At 19.0% G+C, this 22,615-nt stretch overlaps 2 protein-coding genes across 2 annotated transcripts; one reads left to right on the forward strand and one right to left on the reverse strand.

The window, feature by feature from the left end:
* Window positions 1-3,163: 3,163 nt before the first annotated feature.
* Window positions 3,164-9,035, reverse strand: fbp (fructose-1,6-bisphosphatase). The gene is made up of 5 exons (XM_011507152.1): window positions 8,753-9,035; window positions 6,650-6,882; window positions 4,535-4,999; window positions 3,443-3,632; window positions 3,164-3,365 (listed from the first exon to the last, which is right to left on the reverse strand). Exons 2-5 carry the CDS (start codon window positions 6,823-6,825, stop codon window positions 3,180-3,182), a joined length of 1,017 nt encoding a protein of 338 aa, XP_011505454.1. The 5' UTR covers window positions 6,826-6,882; window positions 8,753-9,035; the 3' UTR covers window positions 3,164-3,179.
* A 3,620-nt stretch (window positions 9,036-12,655) lies between these two features.
* Window positions 12,656-21,390, forward strand: LOC105368475 (sensory neuron membrane protein 2). Its single transcript, XM_011507487.1, has 9 exons — window positions 12,656-12,795; window positions 14,372-14,529; window positions 14,663-14,804; window positions 16,037-16,297; window positions 16,699-16,913; window positions 17,179-17,375; window positions 18,336-18,454; window positions 20,944-21,075; window positions 21,181-21,390. Exons 1-9 carry the CDS (start codon window positions 12,664-12,666, stop codon window positions 21,334-21,336), a joined length of 1,512 nt encoding a protein of 503 aa, XP_011505789.1. The 5' UTR covers window positions 12,656-12,663; the 3' UTR covers window positions 21,337-21,390.
* Window positions 21,391-22,615: the final 1,225 nt, after the last annotated feature.

Genomic DNA, 22,615 nt, shown 5'->3' on the forward strand with positions numbered 1-22,615 from the left:
TAATAATCAATAGATAAATAATAATAATAATAATATAAGATTCGTTTATTATTTTATTTTCATATAATCCTATAAATTTCATATTATGTTTTTAAATTTTCTCAAGTTTTTATTAATATTGGTTTATTTATATTTTGTTTACATTAAAAATTGAATGTTCACCATTTCAATTTTTATTAAAATATTAAAATACTTTGTATAAAGTTAAACATTATAAATAAGTCTTTAAACATTATTACAATTATTTTCCATATGTAATACAAATTTTACACTAATCTTGATAAAAATGTGATATTAAATTAAAATAATATAATCATAGAAACTAGTGATGCCCGATATCATTCTAAATAATTTTAATTTATTTTAATTAAATATTATGATATGATATATATTGATATAACAATAATTAAGGATAAAAAATATTAGCATAAATACAATAAAAATTAATTTTTTTTTATAAGAAATAAAATTTAACTTTTAATAATCATCTGGATAATTAAAATACTTATAATATTAAAAAAAAACATTTAAATGTTAAAAGTATTTTCTGATTTCGATATTATATATGTAGCAAATCATTCTATTGCAAAAAATAATATAAATTTTCAAAACAGATAGTGATGGAAAATCAATAATTAAACTAACTTTTTTTAAGTAAAGTAAAAATTTCCCTTCAAATTTTTTTATAATATTATACAAATTTCTTTTTAAAATAACTTTAATAATGATCATGATCGAGTAAACTATAAAATATGATATATTTATTATAAATAAGTTATAATTAATAAATGGTGTTCCATTCATAAAAAGTTTAATATAGAATTAATGTGTATTAATAAAATTCTTATTAAATTAGTATTAACTATATGTTTGATTTAATGAAATATTATATAGTGATAAATTAATAAAAATTAGATTATAAAACACTTTTTAGAAATAAAAATTGTATTAAAAAAATAAACATTTAATATAATAATTACGAAATTGGTTATTATTATTTAACATCCTAAACCATATAAAATTATTATCTATAATTTATTAGATCAAATGTATTTAAAATGGAAATAAGAACTAAATAATGCGTTATACATAATTGAATGTTATCTTCATTTTATAATTTTGAAAATATAATAAATGAAAATTATTCTCGTTAGATAATGTAAATTATGGATTGTTATTTTTATATTTCATGTGTATGTAATATTAAATTTACTACTAATGTATAATTTCCATTAGAATGTTGATTAAACGTATATAGTAACTTCATAATAAATTAAAATTTTCTATAAACAAATATTCAAATGTTATTTAAATTTCTGAATTATTATATTTTATTTATATTTAATTGTATGAAATACTATATTTATTTAATTTATTTCTTTTTATATATATATATAATATAATATCGTCTTTTAAACAAAAGCAAAAAATATTTATTTTTCATAAATTTTATATACAAAAAATTCAGTAAAAATGTTCTTATTGTTATGCAAACAAACATTTAGTTCCAAATTAATTTAAAATAAATCCAAAAAAATCCTGCTATATATAAAATTTATTTCTTATTAAGTAAATTGTTCTTGTATCTTGATACATAATGTATCTATATATCAGTTTAAAAACGATCATATTAAAGAATCACTAGAAGCTTTAAATTTATAATTCAATTAATATAAAATATTCAAATTGTAAATATACAGAAAATAAAAATTAATTAATTTTTAAAATTCTTTTATAAAATTTATTAATAAATTATGATGAAATTATATACAGATAAGATTAAGATTTGTATATAACAAATTTTAAAAAATTATATTTGAGTTATATAGATCAGAGTAAATTTGAATATAAATTTTATTATAAAAAATATATTATTTTCAAATTGATTACAGTATTAATAAAATATAAGATATAGGAAATATATGTATTTTAGCTAAAATAGAATTACTCTTGTGGTGACATAATATAAAATTGCAATTTTATATATAAGAAAAAAATAATACTAATTATATCTATTATTTAAAGAAATAATAGTAAATATTTATTTATGCGATAAATTGTTTTTATTTTTTATTCTATTTTACTGGATTTCTATTATTCGTCGTTTTATTAGATTTTATTTATATTATGAATTAAATTAAAGTAAAGAGAAATGAAAACAGGAAAATAAATTTAAAAATTGTTTTGAATATAAAATTTTATAATAAGACATTATTTTTAACATAAAAGATTACACAATCTAATCATAGTTTATTTGTTAAAATACGTATTTTTAGATGTAGTATGATCCGGTTTTGAACTATGAATAAAAACGGAAAGATATTTAATCAGAAGTACAAAATAGAAAAAAGCAGTGTTGATTGCACTCCATGTATGTAAAATTTAAGTTTGGTAAAGTATAAAGTGATAAAGACTTAATATACATAAAATTTATATTTTATATTTAGACTTAATATATATTTAATTGTAATTCAGTAAACATTTCTAACTAAAAAAAGAAATTTTTTATTTATTAATAGACAATTCTCAATAAAACTGACAAATCAAAAGAAAGAAAGGTGCCGAGAATCGAAAGTATACGAAAACATGTTTTTTGTTTTTGGTTTTTCAATAGTACCGTAATGAATTGTGTTATAGGCTACATATTTCTATTATTATATAAATAATATATATTGATTAATTTTTTATATGCAAAAGTATATAAAATAAATAAAAGAAAACTAATTATTCATACACTCACATGATTTATAAATTTAATTTTCTAAATTATTAAATTTAACAATAATTTAATAATTTAGAAATATAATTATTTAAATTTCTTCTTCGATTCATTTAGATACATTTTCTCTTAAAAATTTTACAAGTACTTTATTATTATCATGATAGTATAGTAAGTTTAACTAGCATTGAATATTATCATAAGAAGTAATATTGCTATATTAGTTAAAATAAATATGTTTTTAGGAAATAATATCTCGCCATAGTTGTTATAAATCAAAATAGAAAAACAAAAGTTATTTATAATAAGTGGATTCACAAGATCAATACACTAAGACCTCTATTGAAAATACAGAAAAACATTGCATTTTACTGTGATTACATTAACTTTAAATAATTTATTACTCATACGTTATACAATTTTTAAAAAGATAAAAGCCTTATATAGTCTACATAAATATTTATTTACACCTCTTAATGCAATTCAATACATCTGCAACATCTTCACTAGAACCCAGAAAAATAGGTGATCTTTGATGAATATCTTCAGGTACAATATCTAATATGTCAATCTCTCCATTAGATGCAGCACCACCAGCTTCTTTAACAATATATGCCATTGGAATGCATTCATAAAGTAAACGAAGCTGAAAATTAATCAATTACGTTAATATTTTAGATTTTACATATTTATCGTCTAAATTCTTTTGAGTCTTCAAATTACTTTGCCATTAGGATTATCTTTTATAGCAGGGTACATAAAAATTCCTCCATATTTGATAGTTCGATGAACATCAGCAACCATTGAACCCACATAACGAGCTACATATGGTTTTCCAGATAATGGTTTTTTTTTTAAATCAATGTATTCTTTAATGGCATTACTCCACGATTTTTCATTTCCTTCATTTATACTAAAATAAATAATAAAATAAATAACCGAAAATAAAAATAATTATATATGTTAATACATGTAAATAACCATTTAAATATTAAAAATATGTAGTTATAATATTAATCTTCTGGGTTTATATAAATATATATATATATATGTTAAATTATAATGTTTTTTATAAATGTGTTTTTTATATACAATTTTAAATTTATGATATTCTAAAAATTGCTAAAAATAAATAATATAAGTTTAGTATTTAGTAGTTAGCGAATATTTTTCTTTACTACAATTTATTTTTTTAAAATATTTTAATGTGTAAAAACTTGTTTATCATATACGATAGAAAAAGCAAACAATATAAGCAATTAACTATAAATGAATTTAAATTAAAAGAATGAAAAATTAATTTAAAACGTTATGTTCGGCAGTATATACAACCTTAGTATTGTATTCTAATATTTTTAAAAGAATAAAATGTTTTTATGCATTTTCTGTCAATATTTATATATACCAAATATATTAAACCAGATAATTTAAAGCAAATCATTAATATATTAATATTATTATCGATACAATCTTGTACTTATACAATGCTGAAACATAATTTTGAATACTTTTAAATATTTCTTTTAAGTGAATAAATAAACCTACTTTTTATTTTTTAAATTGTTCTTATTAATTTCCGACATTTCTTTTATATTTCATTGCAAATCTAAGTAGGATCAATTGTGAACAATGATCATGTATATTAAAACAAACTTCTATAATTATTCTGATGCATACAAGGTCCATTCTCTTTTGTACTGTTTTACGCAGTAACTATGAAATTTAAAGTTATATTATATATTTAATTATAAAGGAAAAATTTGTTAATGTGCTATATAAATTTTTTGCAAACGTATGTACTAGTAAAACAATCACCTATATATTCTTCCTTTAGAAGGTATTTTCATATTTTTCTCAGTGAGTATAAATTCTCCAATAGCTGGATCATAAGTGAATCCATTAACTCCATGACCGATAGACAGTACCATCATGGTTGCTGAGCCATACAATGCGTAACCAGCCGCTACTAGATGCTTGCCTTGCTGAAGAGCATCTGCTTGGCTAACAGGTTTAGATTCATCCATTTTTTTATAAATACCAAATATTGAACCAACGGAGACAAGGCAATCAATATTTGAAGAGCCATCGAGCGGATCGAAGCACACAATGTATTTTCCGCGGTTTTGCATTTGTACCTCAATGGCTGTTGGATTTTCTTCAGAAACAAGTAGACAAGTGGTAAATGAAGAGGTAAGCATGTTAATAAAAAGTTCGTTACTTAATATATCTAGTTGTTTGACTTCTTCGCCTTGGACATTTGTTGTACCAGTTATTCCGTACCTATTAAGTTTCATTAAATGTCGAGTTTTTAAATAAAAAATACATTTATTATTTTGATAGTATTATTTTTAAATATTTGAATATTTACTAAATTATATTTTTTTTCATAGTTACTTCACAACAGAAATCTAAATTTATTAATTAAATAATAAAAATATTAGTAAACTATTTAGATTTTTACTATAAAATATATATACTTAAGAATATATATATAATCACAAAGTGATTAATAAATTATGAATATTTTTTAGAATAATTTAAAAATAATTTTATGATTTAATATTTTACTCAAGCAGTATTTGTCATCCAAGTGTTAATTAATTATAAAAAATTATATTAAAGATGCATACACTTTTATGCAATTTTTGTATGAAATATATATATATATATATATATATATATATATATATATATATATATATATATATAATAACATTAAACCTAAAATATTTGTAATTTCATGTTAAATACTTTATGCTATTTTTATACATACTTATTTAAGAATGACAAGATTTTCAGTAGTGTATCATAAAATTTGCGAAAATTTTAAATTATAATCATGTTAAATTGTTATCTTTTACCCATTCTACTTTTATCTAAATTATTTGAACACTTTGTAAAAGGAGTTATACATTCATAGTTACCTTAGAGCTACCTTGAAACTACAATTTGCATTATTAATTAACATCTTTTTAAAGAAATTCTTAATATTAATGAATTTTGTTATTATTTAAATAAATGTTATATAAATTTATATATATATATATATATATATATATATTGTTATTAATTAGTTATTTATTTTATTAATATTTATTTCTTTCATTATACGCGACATTTGGTTCTGATAACACATCACATATATAATATACGGAACATAGAAATAAATTTCTCTAATATAGTTTTTATAAACATTCACATATAATCTTATTTTTTTATGCATAGCATAAAATATTTTCATGTAAATTATTTATTCTCTTGTATTTTTTGTATAAAATCTATCCACATAGTTTCAAGGGTCATCGCAGATCAAAGCCAATTGATCGCCAATATTGACTAATTTATTTACAATAAGAATTTCTCTATAAGAATACATTTTAATAAAATATTTAGAAAGAAATAAAATTAAAACATTTTTATAAATTTCATGTATCTTCTGATTAATTTGTTTCTAATTAATTGATTTCTTGTATACATTTATGGAATTCTGTTAAAATTTATTATAATAGATACAAATAGAATTATTAAACAGTTTATTCTCAATTTGTAAAGTTTGAATAATAAATCAATGGTATTATCAATGGTATCAATGGTATTATGAGAATTTTTAAGCTATCGAAATTATATAATATAGAAATTCAATGTGTTATTATATTAGAAATTATGATAATGAATCATTTAGTAAATTATGTTTTAAATTATATAAATTAAAATTTTTTATCGAAATAATTTAAATTAATAAATTTATTAATTGAATATATTCATATTCTAATATTTACTATAATTCTAATTACTTTATTTAGCAAATTTATGGCGATTTAAATGAAGTTTTTAAATTTGATAATATTTCTGATGATAATATTTCTCAAAATTTATATTAATGAAAAAATGAAAAGAATAAAGATAAAAATAAAAATTAATATAACTTACATATTGGCAATACCAGCTTTTCTTACGGCTGAACTAACCGCTTTCACAGCTGTTTGAATGCTATTTAGTAATTGTGTGAGATCACCTGTGGCATTTGGCGCTTTTCGCTGTTCTGCCAAAACATATCGTGTTAGCGTTAAGCAATTAGAATCAAATATTTGTCCTTTCATTGTCATATTATGGTTTGTCTTTTAAGATTTTTTTATATTTCAGGTTCCTTCTTAATAATTTCACTGTAATTTTTTAATAATAATTAATTTCTTTTATATTTATTAATATATGTATATATACATATAAATATATATATATATATATATATATATATATACACGCGCGCGCACACGCGCATATATATAATAGATTAAATTTGAATAATTTTCGCTGATAGAAATTTTTTATACGTACAGTACATAGTAATCGATACATACATTTTAATTATTATGTCTTTTGATATTTTAATATATCAACTAATAACAAAATTTTATACGTGAAAAAAAAATGATCGATAGAAAATAATCAGTCAATCACATCCATGCTCTTTAGTTAACTATTGCAAAATCTTTATTAAAAATTAACTTCGAAAGTGAAAATGAATGCATAAGAAAAATTGTATATAAAAAATTTAGGGTCTTTTCAAAGTATAGGATAAAAGAAATATTTTTATTTTTATACTTTATATAATTTTGTATACAATATTTTATAATTATAATAAAAAACAGTATTTTTATAATTTAATACATAATTAAATTGTTAACATTTTTAGAAATAATTTTTCATTCATCTTTCTTTAACTAATAAATTATGTTTGATATGGAATAATTTATTGATTATTAGTAATTTTTTTTCTATTTAACAAATAGAAAAAAAATGTTTCTAAATATAAATTTCAAAATATATTTTACATAAATGATAAAAAATATTAATTCTCTATCATTGGTTATGATTCTTATAATCGAAGTTGTAAATGTTTAAATATAGTTACAAGTAATTTTAGATATCAATATCTTACCAATATATGTCTAATTCAATTTAAAATACATAAAAAGGTATTCAGTCTCATAATACATTTTGACCTGTCAATAATCTGCCGAAGTGAAAACTTCAATATTTATTATATGTTTACGCCGTATCATTTTCAAAGAACCGATGTCAAAGTTTCTTGTAGATAATATTCAACTACGTTATAAGTTTTTAATTTTAAATATATCCGTTATTATAATCATCAACTAAAAGTTAAAGGTCATCATTCACATATCCAATAATACTGGTTAAGAGATTTGTATAAACTTTATTAGTTATGTATTTAAAATTAAATTTAATATGGATACATAATATTTCAATATATATATTCTTTTTCTATTTAAAAAGTATTATATTATTCAAATGATTAATGTACTATTATTAAATTATTAGTGTAAATTATTAATATAATTCATTTATTATTTGGCAATATAATTTCTTAAAATTTATAATATTCACATAACATTCTTTGTATTTCATTATCTATACTAATAATGATCCAAATTGAGGCAATGAAAGAAAATATACTGAATTAAAGAAAAAATTTATACTTAATTTCAAATAATCTAACTTTTTATAAAATAGTTTTAATCATATATAGCATAGAAAATTGAAATATTGTTGAATTTGAATATATAAATAATATTAATTAGAAGTATTTATCATTATATTATTATGAAATGTATTATAGTAAAAATTATTTGATTACAATAAAAAAATTAAAAAAACATTATTAATAAATGTATTTTTGATAATTGTAATTAGTAAAGCACAGCTAAAAACAAAAATGAAGTGTATACAAAGAAACGTAGGATTTATGTTTTGTAATTAATATATATTTACAAATATTCCGTATTTATTTAATACATTATTTGCGATTGTATAATTAATCATTGATCCACTATTTAATTATATATTTAGAATTGCCGATGTTATATATTTATAGTATAATTAAGCAATTATATTGTAATATATAATTTGTATTATAATTTTAAAATATGTTGTAAATTATAAAAAAAATTTATTTTGTAAAAAATTTGAAAAAGAATATTTATTTTACTAAATTAAGAATTTCATACTTACAGATATATTGAACATATCTACATTGGTTGAATAAAATTATGGCAATTTTCGCTATTATAATAACTAAAGTACTAAACTAGATGCTGACAATTCTGTATATCTGAGGTTGAATGGAAAGTCACTTTAATGTTTGATGCCTATTTGGTAGCCGATGGATAATTTAAAGTGTCTCTCACAATATCTTTATCTCTCCTAATATGTATAGATGATGTCAAGAGTAAGAGGTTTAAATACGTATCATGGTAACGATAAGTGTTTCGAAATAGGTGCAAGTAATAATGATTATACAGTTTTTCGAAATCGGAAAGGCTTATTACAATGAAAATTTCTAATTTATCATAATAATTTAGAATACAGTTGTTTAATTTATATTTTACATAAGATAAAAATTCAATAATATTTTTTAACTTTTACTTTTAATCGTGTATAAAATATTTTATTTTTGTACTATAAATATATTTATATGAATGTATAATAATAATAAAATAGAATATTTATAAAATCAATAAAATAAAATTTGTTGTGATATTATTTTATAAAAATTACTATATGTTTACAAATAGCTTATCATAAAAGATATGTATTTATATTAAGTAAATTTGGATGTAATGTAAAAAAGTTTTTATGCCTATTATAAAATAACTTTTCTTTTCTGCAGGAAAAACGTAATAAACAAGAATTTCTTTCAATAAAATTTCAATAAATTTTTAAATGTACCGATATATTCTAGTATAATAATTAATCTAATCAATATATTCAATGTGTTTATAAAGATTTATCAAAATTTTGAATTAACTATAATTTATTTATTTATATATATATATATATATATATATATATAAAAGTTAATTTAATGATAGTTGTTTGCTTACGATACAGTATAATATTATAAAGATTATGCAGTAGTATTATATATATATATATATATATATATTTACAAAAATCAGTTCATAATCTTTGCTAATGTAAAATGTATAGTACAATAAACATGCAATAAAAGTTTTTAGATCTAAGCACTGCATAAAAAAATACGTTCATAATCATTTTAATTTTCTATTTTGTTTATATGAGCAATTATGATATAGTAATAAATAAATTATATTAATTTATTAATCAACAATAAAAATGTTTAAATTATTAGTGTTTAATAATTTCACTATTAATAAATTGTATTGAAAAATTTCCATTATTTCTGTAACTATTGAAAAGGTCAAAATTTTACTACAACGATAATTTTGATTTATTGAATTATAAACTAACAGTATTAAACGATATACAGATATTAATAATTTTCAGCTAATTTCTAAATATACTTTTATCAATTGAATCGAGGTCAATTTATCCATTACCTTAATTAGATAGCGAGTAATAGTAAATTTTGTTTCAAATTTTTTATGATGGCATTACTATAGAGAAATGGCAACTAGTCGTTAAATAAATTACACTTTAATGCATTAGGTATTTGCGATATTTTTAATCTTTTCACTATTACGTTTAAAATTTCATCTAAAATATCATTTAAATTTTGTATAAACGTTTATTTTCTGTTAAGGTATATAAAATTGTTTGAATTCGTTTAAGCGTAAAAGCTAAATTATATTGGTAATTTTCAAAGAGTTAATATTTTTCGGAATTATTTCAGTCAAATATAATCTTAAATATATAAATTTTGAAAGTCATAAAAAAACTGTTATTGGTACATTACACAGTATGGATTTCATTAAAAAATGCAAGATTTCAAATTCTGAAGTGGATTTTTTTATGAATGCATTAAATGCTTCAATAATTATAAAAATATTTTTAACCATTTTTTCCCATTAAAATTTTGTAATTTGTTTTTTGCTTAAATGGTGATAAATTCAATATCATTTACATTATCAAAGAGAATTCTAAATAATATAAAAATTATATCAAAGTATACAAAATTTGAATATTATAATAAGAAAAAAAGTGATTTAATTTATAAACTAGATACTCAAAACCTAATCTTAGAAACTTTAAATAAGAAACAATTTACATTCCTCTTCATAGTAATATTGGAATTAATTATATGTATTTTCTCTTTTCTTTTAATAATTTTGAATTATAATTATATTTATATTATAATTATATGATTGACTTGTACAATAATTACAAATGAAATTTAGCGACTTTTAATTGAGCTGGATATTTAGTTTTTTTTTTAAAGCTACATTCAAATAATCAAAAACTTCGTCCTTCAGAATTCATTTTACGACTACAATTTATTGAATATATTTAAATTCAATATTATAATATGATTATATATAACGGATTAATTTAATTATTTTATTTTTTTTTTTTTAATTTAGCATTATTTAAACAATTCGAATAAATACAATATGTATGGATGTGTTCTGTTCTTTATGTTTTGTAAGATTATTAACTAATCAGTTAATTATTTTATAATATCTTTAATAATCTTATTTAATTAAATATCTTAAGTAACATAAAATATCAAAAATAAGATGAAATTATATATTGTAAATATAATTTATAAATAAAAGAAATTTGAATAAATCTTATTTTTAAAGTAATTTTTTGTTTATATTTTATAGTATATGTTAATTAATTTTAGTTAAATTAATTCTATTAGAAAATAGATCTAATATTAATTTATATTTTTGTTTTTGTAATGATTTTATTCTACATCTGACTAATTTGTAGTATTAGTAATTTATGATTGAATTATTCTACTTTATAACAATTTAGAATATATTTAATTTTTTTTAGTGAAATATTTAAATGATTCTTTATAAATAACTATTTTTGGAATAACTTTTTTAATAAATGTATTTTGATTTAGAAAATAAAATATAATTAGATTAAAAACATTTAAATATTTTAAGGAGTAATATTTTAGTTTCTAAATTTTTATATTACTTAAGCCATTTTTCTAAACTACTTAACTGCTAATATTAGATTGAAAACCATTGAAGACTATCGTTATAAAAAAAGTAGTAAGACTTGTAATATTTAATTTAATTGAAGCTATTATATGTATGGATTATATTAATATATATATACATAAACAAATTGTGATTAGTACTTTTAATCATATAATTTTAGAATGGATAATGTTTTAGTGAATTGATTAATGCTAAAAAATTTTTAAAATTAGAAAAAAAATTTCAAAAAAGTTATTGAAATATATATATACTTAGAAATAAGTATAAATTATTAAAAAAATTAGATATAAATTTTAGGAAATAAAAAAAATTTTTTTTATATATTTCAAATTGATATTTGAAAGCTATTCATTTTTAATTAGTTTATTTTTTAATTCTAATAATCTACTAAAAATTTTTTTATATGTTCACGTAATATTGATAATTGTAAAATAAATAATCTTAAAATTTTTTTTATATTCTAAAATTTAAAGAATGTAGAATTATAATTATCATACACATAATTACATAAAATTTATAATTATTAAATAACTATATCAATGCTATTATAATATATTTTATTATTAATAGCCTGTGATTATCGATTAGTTCAGTATATTATACTATATTACAATATATTATAAAGTTTAGAATTTAGTACAGAGTGTAATATCTCCTGATAATACACACAGAAAGATGCGTGCGCGTTTACGCACACCCATACACGTATATATAACGTAAGAAAGATAATTGATAAAAAATAATCATTTTCGTGATTAATATTAGAAAGTATAAGCTTAAATGATTTATCAGGTAGATCAGAACTTCACAGTCTGTTTAATCAGTCAGTTTAATTTTTGTTAAAATTAAAAATAATTTTTTAAGAATTTATTAACTGACAATAAATAAATTAATGTTTACATTTATACATGTGCAAATATACTCATTAAAAATAAAAAATTTTATTAAAAAATTCAATTGAATTATTAAAAAATAAGATAAAATATGTTATTAATCAAAGTGTTACTTAACTCGTGTAAATCTCTAAGTATTATCTTTGGCATTATCTTAACAATTATTGGATTATTATTGGGATTTTATGTATTTCCACTAGTTATCGATCAAACCATAGACGAAGTAAGTTATATAAAATGATTTATTATGTAAATTATTCTTTATTCATTGACACGTTAAATTTTTAATAAAACTTATTCTTATTTATATTGGCGATACTAAATATTAACTATCGAATATTCAAAGGGAATTATACTTTTTTAAAAGATAAATTATGTATAAATAATAAAGAAACACAATAAAATTTTTAGTTATAATAATAGTTTTCCGATAGTTAAACGCATATTTAATATTTTTTTCAATATCTAAAAGTTTATTACTTTTAATTATTTTTTACTTTTATTATTGATGAAATTATTTAAAACTGTAATATAATTATCGCAGCCTACATGAATATGTTTGAGGATCTATGCACACTTACAGTATACACAATATATGCATGATAAAAATGTATATCATTGGAAAATATCTGATAATTCGCTTACATGTGTACATTTTCAGATCATATATTATTAATTGTTTCATTATATTTAAATAACTTTTCAAAATCCATTTAACACTTAAATATTCTGATAAATATAAGCATAACTCTAAAGAATGGTTTATATGACATTAAAAAATTATGAAAATATTTAATGTTTGTTTAGAGTAATTACTTTTCTTCGGTTAAATATAATAGTCTTAAATAAATTAATTAATCATGTAAAATAAGTTATATTATTCATTAAAAAAATACTAAACTACATATATTATTAATAATCTGAAAATTATGTTAATAATAATACTTAATATTTATAATATTTTTTAATTAATGATAATGAATATTATTAAAAATATTTCTATTTTGATGTTCCCTAAAATATTTTTTTATTTAATTTTTATGTCATAACTTATATATATATATATATAGTTATTTCCCATTTTTCTAATTTTTCAAATCACTTCTTATGAATGAAAATTAGATATAATATTCTTCAAAATGTTACTAGTTTTTAAATTGAAATTGTGTTAGTCATATATTATATATTATAACTATGAACTCTATTTTAAAGGAAATTAGTTTTAAATGTTAAAAAGTTCTAATCTATTTAAAAATTATATATTGTATAATAATAATTTATTTACTCTTTCAGTTAATAAAATGTAACAATCAATTTCGTTCGACAATTAATATATGATGTTATGTTAAACGAATATATCTTTATCATAATGTAATAAAAAACTTAATTATGAATAAGATTAAGTAATTCTTAATTCGGTGCTTAATTCGGTGTTATTTTGATTTATTACAGTACTTTCATAGTAGTTAATGATATATTCTTAAATTTTCTTTTTGTTATAAAAAGTACTAAGCTATTTGAATGTTTTAAAAAAGTAGTATTGATAAATTTAGTTATATAAAACACTTATGGAAATTTCTTTAATTTAATTGTGTAATCGCTTATATAAATTATAATAGATAGTATTATATAAAAACGTATTTTAATATTTGTGAAATCATTTTCAAATTTGAAAAATATTAGATTTAATTTTATGCAACCGACTACACAATTTTTCATTTGTATTAGTAGTTTTATATTTGTTTAAAATATTTAGTTTCATATTAATGAATTTAATAAGGAAATTTTCAATTTCTTAGTCTGTTATGTTGATTAATGGATCAGATGCATACAAAAGATGGGAAACTTTACCAATCCCATTGCAGTTTAAGGTATATTTTTTTAATGTTACTAATCCTGACAAAATTCAACTTGGAGCTAAACCTGAAGTTAATGAAGTTGGACCATATATTTATGAGTCAGTAAAAGTATAAAAACATATTTTTGAAATTATTTTGAATATTTGAAAAATATTAGATCTAATTTTATACAATTACATTTTTTCTATAATATTTTTAAATGTTAACGAGTTTTTAATTGTATTTTTTCAGCCAATTTAGACATAAATATGATATTATTGAATATAATGGTTCTTTTTCATATTATCAAAACCAAATATTTAAATTTAATGAAGAAGCATCAAAGCCAAACAAGGAAGACGATGTCATTACCGTTGTCCATCTACCATTAATGGTATTACATTTAAGATGATATTATTTAGAAATAAATTCTATATAAAACAATGATAAAATATATTACGTATTAAATTTATGTATATTGAAACTACATTCAAAACACAAAAATAAATTAATATTTATTTTTTATTTAAAGAATATAAGAAAATAATATAGTTATAATATATTAAATATGTAAATTAGCCAAAATTTAAAATCTAAATTTAAAATCAAAATATAATTTCGTAGAAGTAAATGCGATTTTATATAAAATGTAATAATATATAGTTTTTCATGGAAATTTTGGTTACATTTATTTGAAAAAAGATTGTAAATTTTTTAATTAAAAATCTTTGAATGCTTATTTTATTAAATATAAACATTTTTAATTTATATGCATTGAATATAAACAATTAACGTTAAAATTTATAATTAACACAAATTTAATTTATTTTTAATGTAACTTTATGCAATTACTTATAATTAAATAAATAAATATATATATAAATAAATAATAAAAATGTAAATACTTTTTTATATTGGTTCTTTTTATAAAATACTATAGAAATTAATTTACTATAAATAATTACAAAACGCAGATTTCTATTTTTAATTTAGGTTTATTTACTAGCATATAAATCATAGAAAGTTTTGAATAAATAATCATTATTCATACAATAATATTATGTATTTAATTTAATAATTTGTTGTATAAACAAATCGAACTGGAATAATTGTTATAATTCCACATAAGTATAATTAATTGTTTAGTGATGTGTATGGGAATTCATAAAATCGTTACTTTCTGTATATTTAAGGTAATAATACTAACATTTCGCTAAATATCTTTCTTTTGCATTTATCGCTGTACTGTAAATAAAGGGATTTCTTCCGCGTGTAAATATTGAAATGTGACGCCATCAAATCATTCCAGTATAGGTGACACAACATAACAAAATATATTAACAGTTTAATTCTTTACATAGTTCAATTGGGAGTTTTAAATATTTCACTACTCTTATTCGGTCGAAAAAAAATTGAATGATCATTTTTGTATCATTCGTATGATGATTATTATGTAATAGTTAATTAATACATAATAGTTATTTTTATTGTTACATGAAATTAAATCGGAAATATTTAATCATTTTTTAACCATTTATATATTAAGATAATAATTGCTTTAAAATTTATTTAAAATATTCTTAAAGTATATATATTAATGAATATAATATGAATGTAATATTTTAGATGGTAAGTACAATAGCAGAAAATCGGATGCCAGTATTTGTCAATAAAGTCATTCCAACATTATTTTATGAACCAAAAAATGTATTTATAGAAACAACACCGAAAGAATTTTTATTTGATGGTATTCATATCGCATGTAATAAGAAAAATGAAGCTGGACAAGGTATTCTAAAACTTGTTTGTAAAGAAATAAAAAAATTTGCACCAATTCAATTGGAAGAACTTAGCGATGGCAGATTTAAATTTTCTTTACTTAGCTATGTAAGTTAATTTATATATTTAAAAGAATTAATTTATATAATAAATAGATAAACACTTATAATTTTATATAATATATGTATTACTTTCGAATAGCAATTATTATTTTAAATTTTATATTAAGTACAATATTAATATAATCATTCATAAGCTAATAGAAGCTAATAAAAATATTAGTTTCATAATTATATATGCAAAGTGTGTGTTAATATTTCATTAAAATATATTCGTACATATTTTTAAGTATAAATAAGTAATTGATTATTATTGTAAGCAGAACTAACATTCAAGAAGAATATAAAAATATGAAATAAATTTATTTATTTAAAACTATACTGATTAATTCGATACTTAAAAATGATTAGATTTATATTTATAAAAATAACAATTATATTTATGATCAGAAAAATAATACGAATGATGGGCATTATAACATTAGTAATGGCGTGAAAAACATTGATTCATTGGGTGAAATTCTATCTTGGAATGATGCTTCAACATTGAACATCTGGAAATTCAATAGTTCATGCAATAACATTTATGGGTCCGACACAACGATTTTTCCACCTCATCAATCACCTAAATCAAAAATAAAAGTCTTTCAGTCTGACATATGCAGGTAATCATTGGTTAATACTAAGTTATAACTAAGATCAACATTTGAATTTTTATTATTATTAAAAAAGTTACTAGAAAATAATAATTTGAATTTCCAATAAGAATAATAATATTTTTATTAATATTTTTACTAATTATAATTAAAACATTTAGATTTATTTAAAATTCTTATACTGTCAATGGTATATAATTTACTGTAAGATTAATAAAAACTTAATTAGGTACAGATTAATAATATATTAATTAATGGCAACAATTATTTAAAGGTCAATAGATCTTCATTATAAAAGTGAAATTATATATCATGATATCTCGGGTCTGAGATATGCAGTAGAGAATGACATGCTTAGTTCAAGTGTAAATCTTTCTTCTAATGCGTGCTTCTGCTTAAATAAAACAAAAGGAATCACTGGCAAAGATGGTTGTCTTTTAGACGGTGCTATGGAATTATGGAGTTGTCAAAGTAAATTTATTATATAATCATCATTATAATTATATCATTATAATATAATTATTGTTCCATAATATAAATTAAAATCTTTTTGTACTTAATTTTATTTTATTATACTATGTTTATTTTATTATATATGTTTATATTAAAATATATTTTTCTAAAAATTCTAATAATAATATTAAAACAATAATAATAATCAAATTTTTTTTTTTATTCAAAGTCAAATTTACCATCGGTTTATGAAGTTTGGTCTACTTTTATTTAATAATCATAAAACAATTTAACTAGTTAAAATCAATGTCTTTCACCGTGTTGATGTTTAACGAAATATTAATCTGAAAACTAATAGATGATGACTAATCGTAGTTCATATTTTCTATATATTACAAAACTTAATGTTCACTAATATTATAAAAAAAATTAAATTATGTTAAAGAAAACTTAATAAAGAATTAATACACGAAATAAACAATATAACAATTGAAGTAATAAAAACAAATTTTTAAATATAAACCATTACTTATTAATTTATCATTAGTATTAAAATAAATATATAATTGATTATATGAAGTTTATAGGTTTTATTTTATAGTTTTATTAAATAAATTTTTATTTTAATAAACTATTATGTATATTTTGACTGTAAATTATTTTATTTTATTAAAAAATAAATTTGATAAACTAAAAATAATATTTCAATAATTTAAGAAAAAATTAACTCTTATTAGTATAGATACACGTAAACGTATTAAAATTTATACTTATAGTTTCAACATATTTACATTTTTATCAAGTTTTAAATTAATACATATAAAATATATCAGAAAAAGAAAACATCATAAAAAGGTTATATTTATTATAATAATAATATTATAATTTATTATAATAAGGTTATATGATATCATTTGGTCATTACAGTTTATTATAATTATAATTAATTGTTCATATGTAAAATAATTTTTTTTTTAGACGTACCAGCTATATTGACATTCCCTCATTTTTATTTGGCTAATGAAGAATATAAAAACACAATCGATGGTCTTACTCCTAATGAATCACTCCATTTAACTTTTGTTGATTTGGAACCTGTAAGCATAACAAATTTTTATATTTTTTTAAAAATTATTTGAAAAATAATTTTTATTTTAATGTATTAGTAATCAAATATTATATAATATTAATTTATAACAATTTTTACTAGAATAATATAGCTGAAATTCATCCGATATGAAACAATAATATACGTTTCATATAATTAGTAATGAAAAATGTTGTATATATAGAAATATTTATGGTTTTGTCGTATGATTCTATTGAAATGTAACTTCTTTAATATTCTAGATACATATATAGTTATAAATTGTGAACAAATAATATTAAATTTATATAACAAACACGATGATGATGTAATAGATAAAAAAAACAAAGGTTTATTTACCTTTTTAAGTATATACTAGGATATCCCAGAAAACGAAGAATGTTACTATAAGATAGTGTTAGATATATCTGATAATCAGTTAGTAATGATACATTTAGACGACGCATAAGCCATTTAATTTCTGTATTTTAGCTATAAATATTTTTAACTATTTTTGGAGGACTAGATGAAAAGTAATTGGCTATTATTAGCCGTCATCACTTAATGAATTTGGTACAAATGGACCATAGTATTACAAATATGATCTTAATACAGCCTATATATTATTTTGCAGGTGAAATTTGTAAACATATTTACGAGATTGATAAATTATAATATTGCTAAGTTAAAGGTGAAAATAATATCATTTTTTCTTAAATCGCATTATAATTTTAACTGATTTATAAAACAAATGTAAATACATGATTTTTTTCAATACTATAGTTCAAAATTTAATGTTTATAATTTAAATATATAGTTGTAAAATTAGTAAAAGCAAAATATTAATTTTTGTAAGAAATAAGACCAAGAAAATATTAAATATAAATATTTAGACATTGAAGATTGTGTTAATTTATTGATAAGATATAATAAAACTTTTATCATTTATTCAAATGTCAGAAAAAGCTGTTATAATAAATTTAATTTATTTTGTAATACAATTATAACTTATCTACAGAGTTATAATAATAACTAATTGCAATTAAAGTAATAAAATAAAAGAAATCATGTACAATATATATTTTTCTTTACAATTCTTTATAAGAAAAAGCTGAAAAATATAAAAAATAAATATATAAATCCGACTATAAGTATAATAAAGAGATATATGGTTACAAAAATATTGTAATGTAGCCTCAACGTCTCAATCAGAAATTTTCATTTGATGAAGCATTTCACAGATCTGTGCTTCGATCAATCTTTGTGGTAGTACAAATGTCTCGCCTAAGTACTGGTTATAAAAATGGCCAAATACATATAGTTCAATTTATTAATTGCGGTAGAATTGTAAATTAACTAGAAATTCCATAATTTATACAAATTAAGGAAATCATTTCAACGATAGGTCGAACACCCTTTATGATGTACACATAATATACAGGAATATATAAGCTCCTATTGTTATCGTCATGGTTACTTGATATTTTTCTGTAGCTGCTTTTTTTTATAAATGACTAAAAAGCATGGCAGTTTATGATTTATTAATTACTTTCTTTACTATAAAGTAAATATTTAATACAGAATTTAAAAATCATTTTGAATATTTATTAATCATGAATGATATACTTTACATAGCTATTAAAGTAGTAATGTATACAAAGCCGGTTTCTTTTGTTTATAAAAACTAATATTTATATTGAAATGTAATACATCGTAAAAGCGTCCTCACTGAATTTATTAGATTATAAAATACTAGAAAAAGGTGTATGTATTGTTTGAGTATAAACTTTATAGATAGTACTTTAAAATTGCTGTCTATTGGAGACTATATTAAAATTAATGTTGTCATTATATTGAAATTAACTTTTGATTATTATCTTTATTAGCTTAAATAGAAATAAAAATCATCACAAATATTGATAAATATAAAGAATAATATTTGATGAAAATCAGTGGCACATAATTAATTTATCAACAATAAAAACATTAAGTTACATTTTGTTTAAATTTTACAAAAGACGTGTTTATAAATTCGACCACAAAAATTATATTTATTTACTTTTTCGAACACCTCTTATACTTATAAAAATTCAATTAAAAATGAAAATGTTATTAATATTTTTAATTACTTATTTTATTTTCACAATTCTGGTTATCTTTTTATTTTATGAAATATCATTTAGAACGCATTGATTTTAATTTTAAATTATAAACCATAAGCTTTGGATTTATAATAAAAATAATTCAAATTTCATAAGGATAAATAAATTAATGATAAATTAAAGTATATAATTCTCTGTATATTTATTAGTTTGTTTTTATGTAATGAAACATAATTTAATTTATTTAAGATAAATATTTCTAATTATTTTAATAAAACACAAATAGTATATAATTTTACTAATTCTCCTTTTTTTATTATTTTGTTAAATATATACTTATGATAATGGAATTAATGTTTACTTTATTACGAATCTGAATTTTCAAATTTATTTTCTTTTACAGAAAAGTGGTATAGTTTTACGAGGAAGTAAAAGAGTACAATTTAATATATTTTATCGAATAATTAATGGTATTGATATTACAAAAAATTTAACCAATTCCCTTATGCCTATTGTTTGGATTGACGAGGTAAGTAGTTTTAAAATAATGTTTAAAGTTAAATAATATTTATTATTTTCAATTTATATTAGTTATAAATTAGCAACATAATAAACTATTATAAACTAATTTCAGGGTGTTGAACTAAATGACGAGAATATTATTTTAATAAAGGATTCTCTTTTCTATCCCATAAAAATCACAAAAGTAGTTTATTTAACTGTAATAGCTCTTGGCTTAACGATTTGTGCAGTTGGTCTAGTTTGGTGTAAGATATTCAGATGTAAATAAAAAAATTCGCATTCGAATGAAAAATTACAGACATAAGAATTTTCAAATGACTATTTGAAAATTTTTTAATTAATAATAATTAGTTTTTAATGAATTTATGATAATTAACGATTTTTTAATTTAAATATATTTTGTAAGTGTATTTTATTCTTTGTGAAATATTTGATATAATTAATACATTATATAAAATGCTTGGCTGGAAAATGTATCAATTGAAAATTAAATGGAAATTAAAATTAAAATACTTTGTAATAATTCAAACTTCTATATGTTTTTAGTAAATGTTTTTAATATTTCATTGTTTTAAATAAAAATGGGTTTTAAAATTGAGTTTTTACAAAGGAGGATTTTGCTGTAGAATATTGATTTTGTTTTGAAATAAACTGTTTATTATCGAGTTACTTTTTTGTTTTCAACAAAGACATTCTGAACATAACTTAAACTGATATATAAAATAGTGTATTTACATAGATAATTCGGTTATGGATAACATTTTTAATAACATTATTTCTTTACGATTATTACATTATTTAAACTACGACGTAAGTGTACTTCAGAAAAATAGTAAATTTTTTTAATTTTACATTTTGAACTTAAAATATTGATAGCATTATCTGTATAAATATTCCTTATTTTACCTTTTTGTTCTAATATTCTTTCAGTTAAATCTGTTACTAATTCAAAATATATTATTTTTGTAGTGGGATAGATATTGTAGAAATATTATTTCTTAATTTATTTCTAAATTTTGTTTAAACATTAATTTACTTATAACAACGATTTATGAATAGTTGTATTTGAAAAATAAATTAGAAATAGTTTAGCTTTATAAAAGTTATTGTGGTTTCGATTATTAAATAGTATGTTTTTATATGTTTTTAAAATAATTTAGTTATGTGATCTGAAAGTTATAACAGTATGGGATATTGAAATGAAAGGTAATTGGAATATTTTGAAAGGATATGAGTAAATTTTATTACTATTTAAATAAATAATTTTAATAAGCGGACAATGGATATTTACATATCATACATATATATATATATATTACAAAACTATACTTATATATAGAAATAGTAAAATGAAATACAATGTAATGTATATAAGAATTAATATTATGAATTGTAGTCAAGATAAACATATTCTTTAAAACAGTTTTTAGTAAATTAAATATTATTTACTTACAGTGTGTGTTGAATTTTTTATTTATTATTTTCAATTATTTAATTATAGTGGTTACGGTAGTAAGAATTTTATTCTTATAAATATTCATCTTCTT

Source organism: Ceratosolen solmsi, unplaced genomic scaffold (assembly GCF_000503995.2).
Source record: "Ceratosolen solmsi marchali unplaced genomic scaffold, CerSol_1.0 scaffold6, whole genome shotgun sequence".
NCBI classification, from domain to species: domain Eukaryota; kingdom Metazoa; phylum Arthropoda; class Insecta; order Hymenoptera; family Agaonidae; genus Ceratosolen; species Ceratosolen solmsi.

Excerpts from the sequence above, each read along its gene's own strand:
- LOC105368475 (XM_011507487.1), top strand. The coding sequence starts at position 12,664 with ATGTTATTAATCAAAGTGTTACTTAACTCGTGTAAATCTCTAAGTATT. Across the intron at positions 14,805-16,036 it reads TTGTCCATCTACCATTAATG|ATGGTAAGTACAATAGCAGA; the intron begins GTATTACATTTA and ends GTAATATTTTAG. Across the intron at positions 16,298-16,698 it reads AATTTTCTTTACTTAGCTAT|AAAAATAATACGAATGATGG; the intron begins GTAAGTTAATTT and ends ATTTATGATCAG.
- fbp (XM_011507152.1), bottom strand. The coding sequence starts at position 6,825 with ATGACAATGAAAGGACAAATATTTGATTCTAATTGCTTAACGCTAACA. Across the intron at positions 5,000-6,649 it reads AAAGCTGGTATTGCCAATAT|GTACGGAATAACTGGTACAA; the intron begins GTAAGTTATATT and ends GAAACTTAATAG. Across the intron at positions 3,366-3,442 it reads AAGATAATCCTAATGGCAAA|CTTCGTTTACTTTATGAATG; the intron begins GTAATTTGAAGA and ends ATTAATTTTCAG.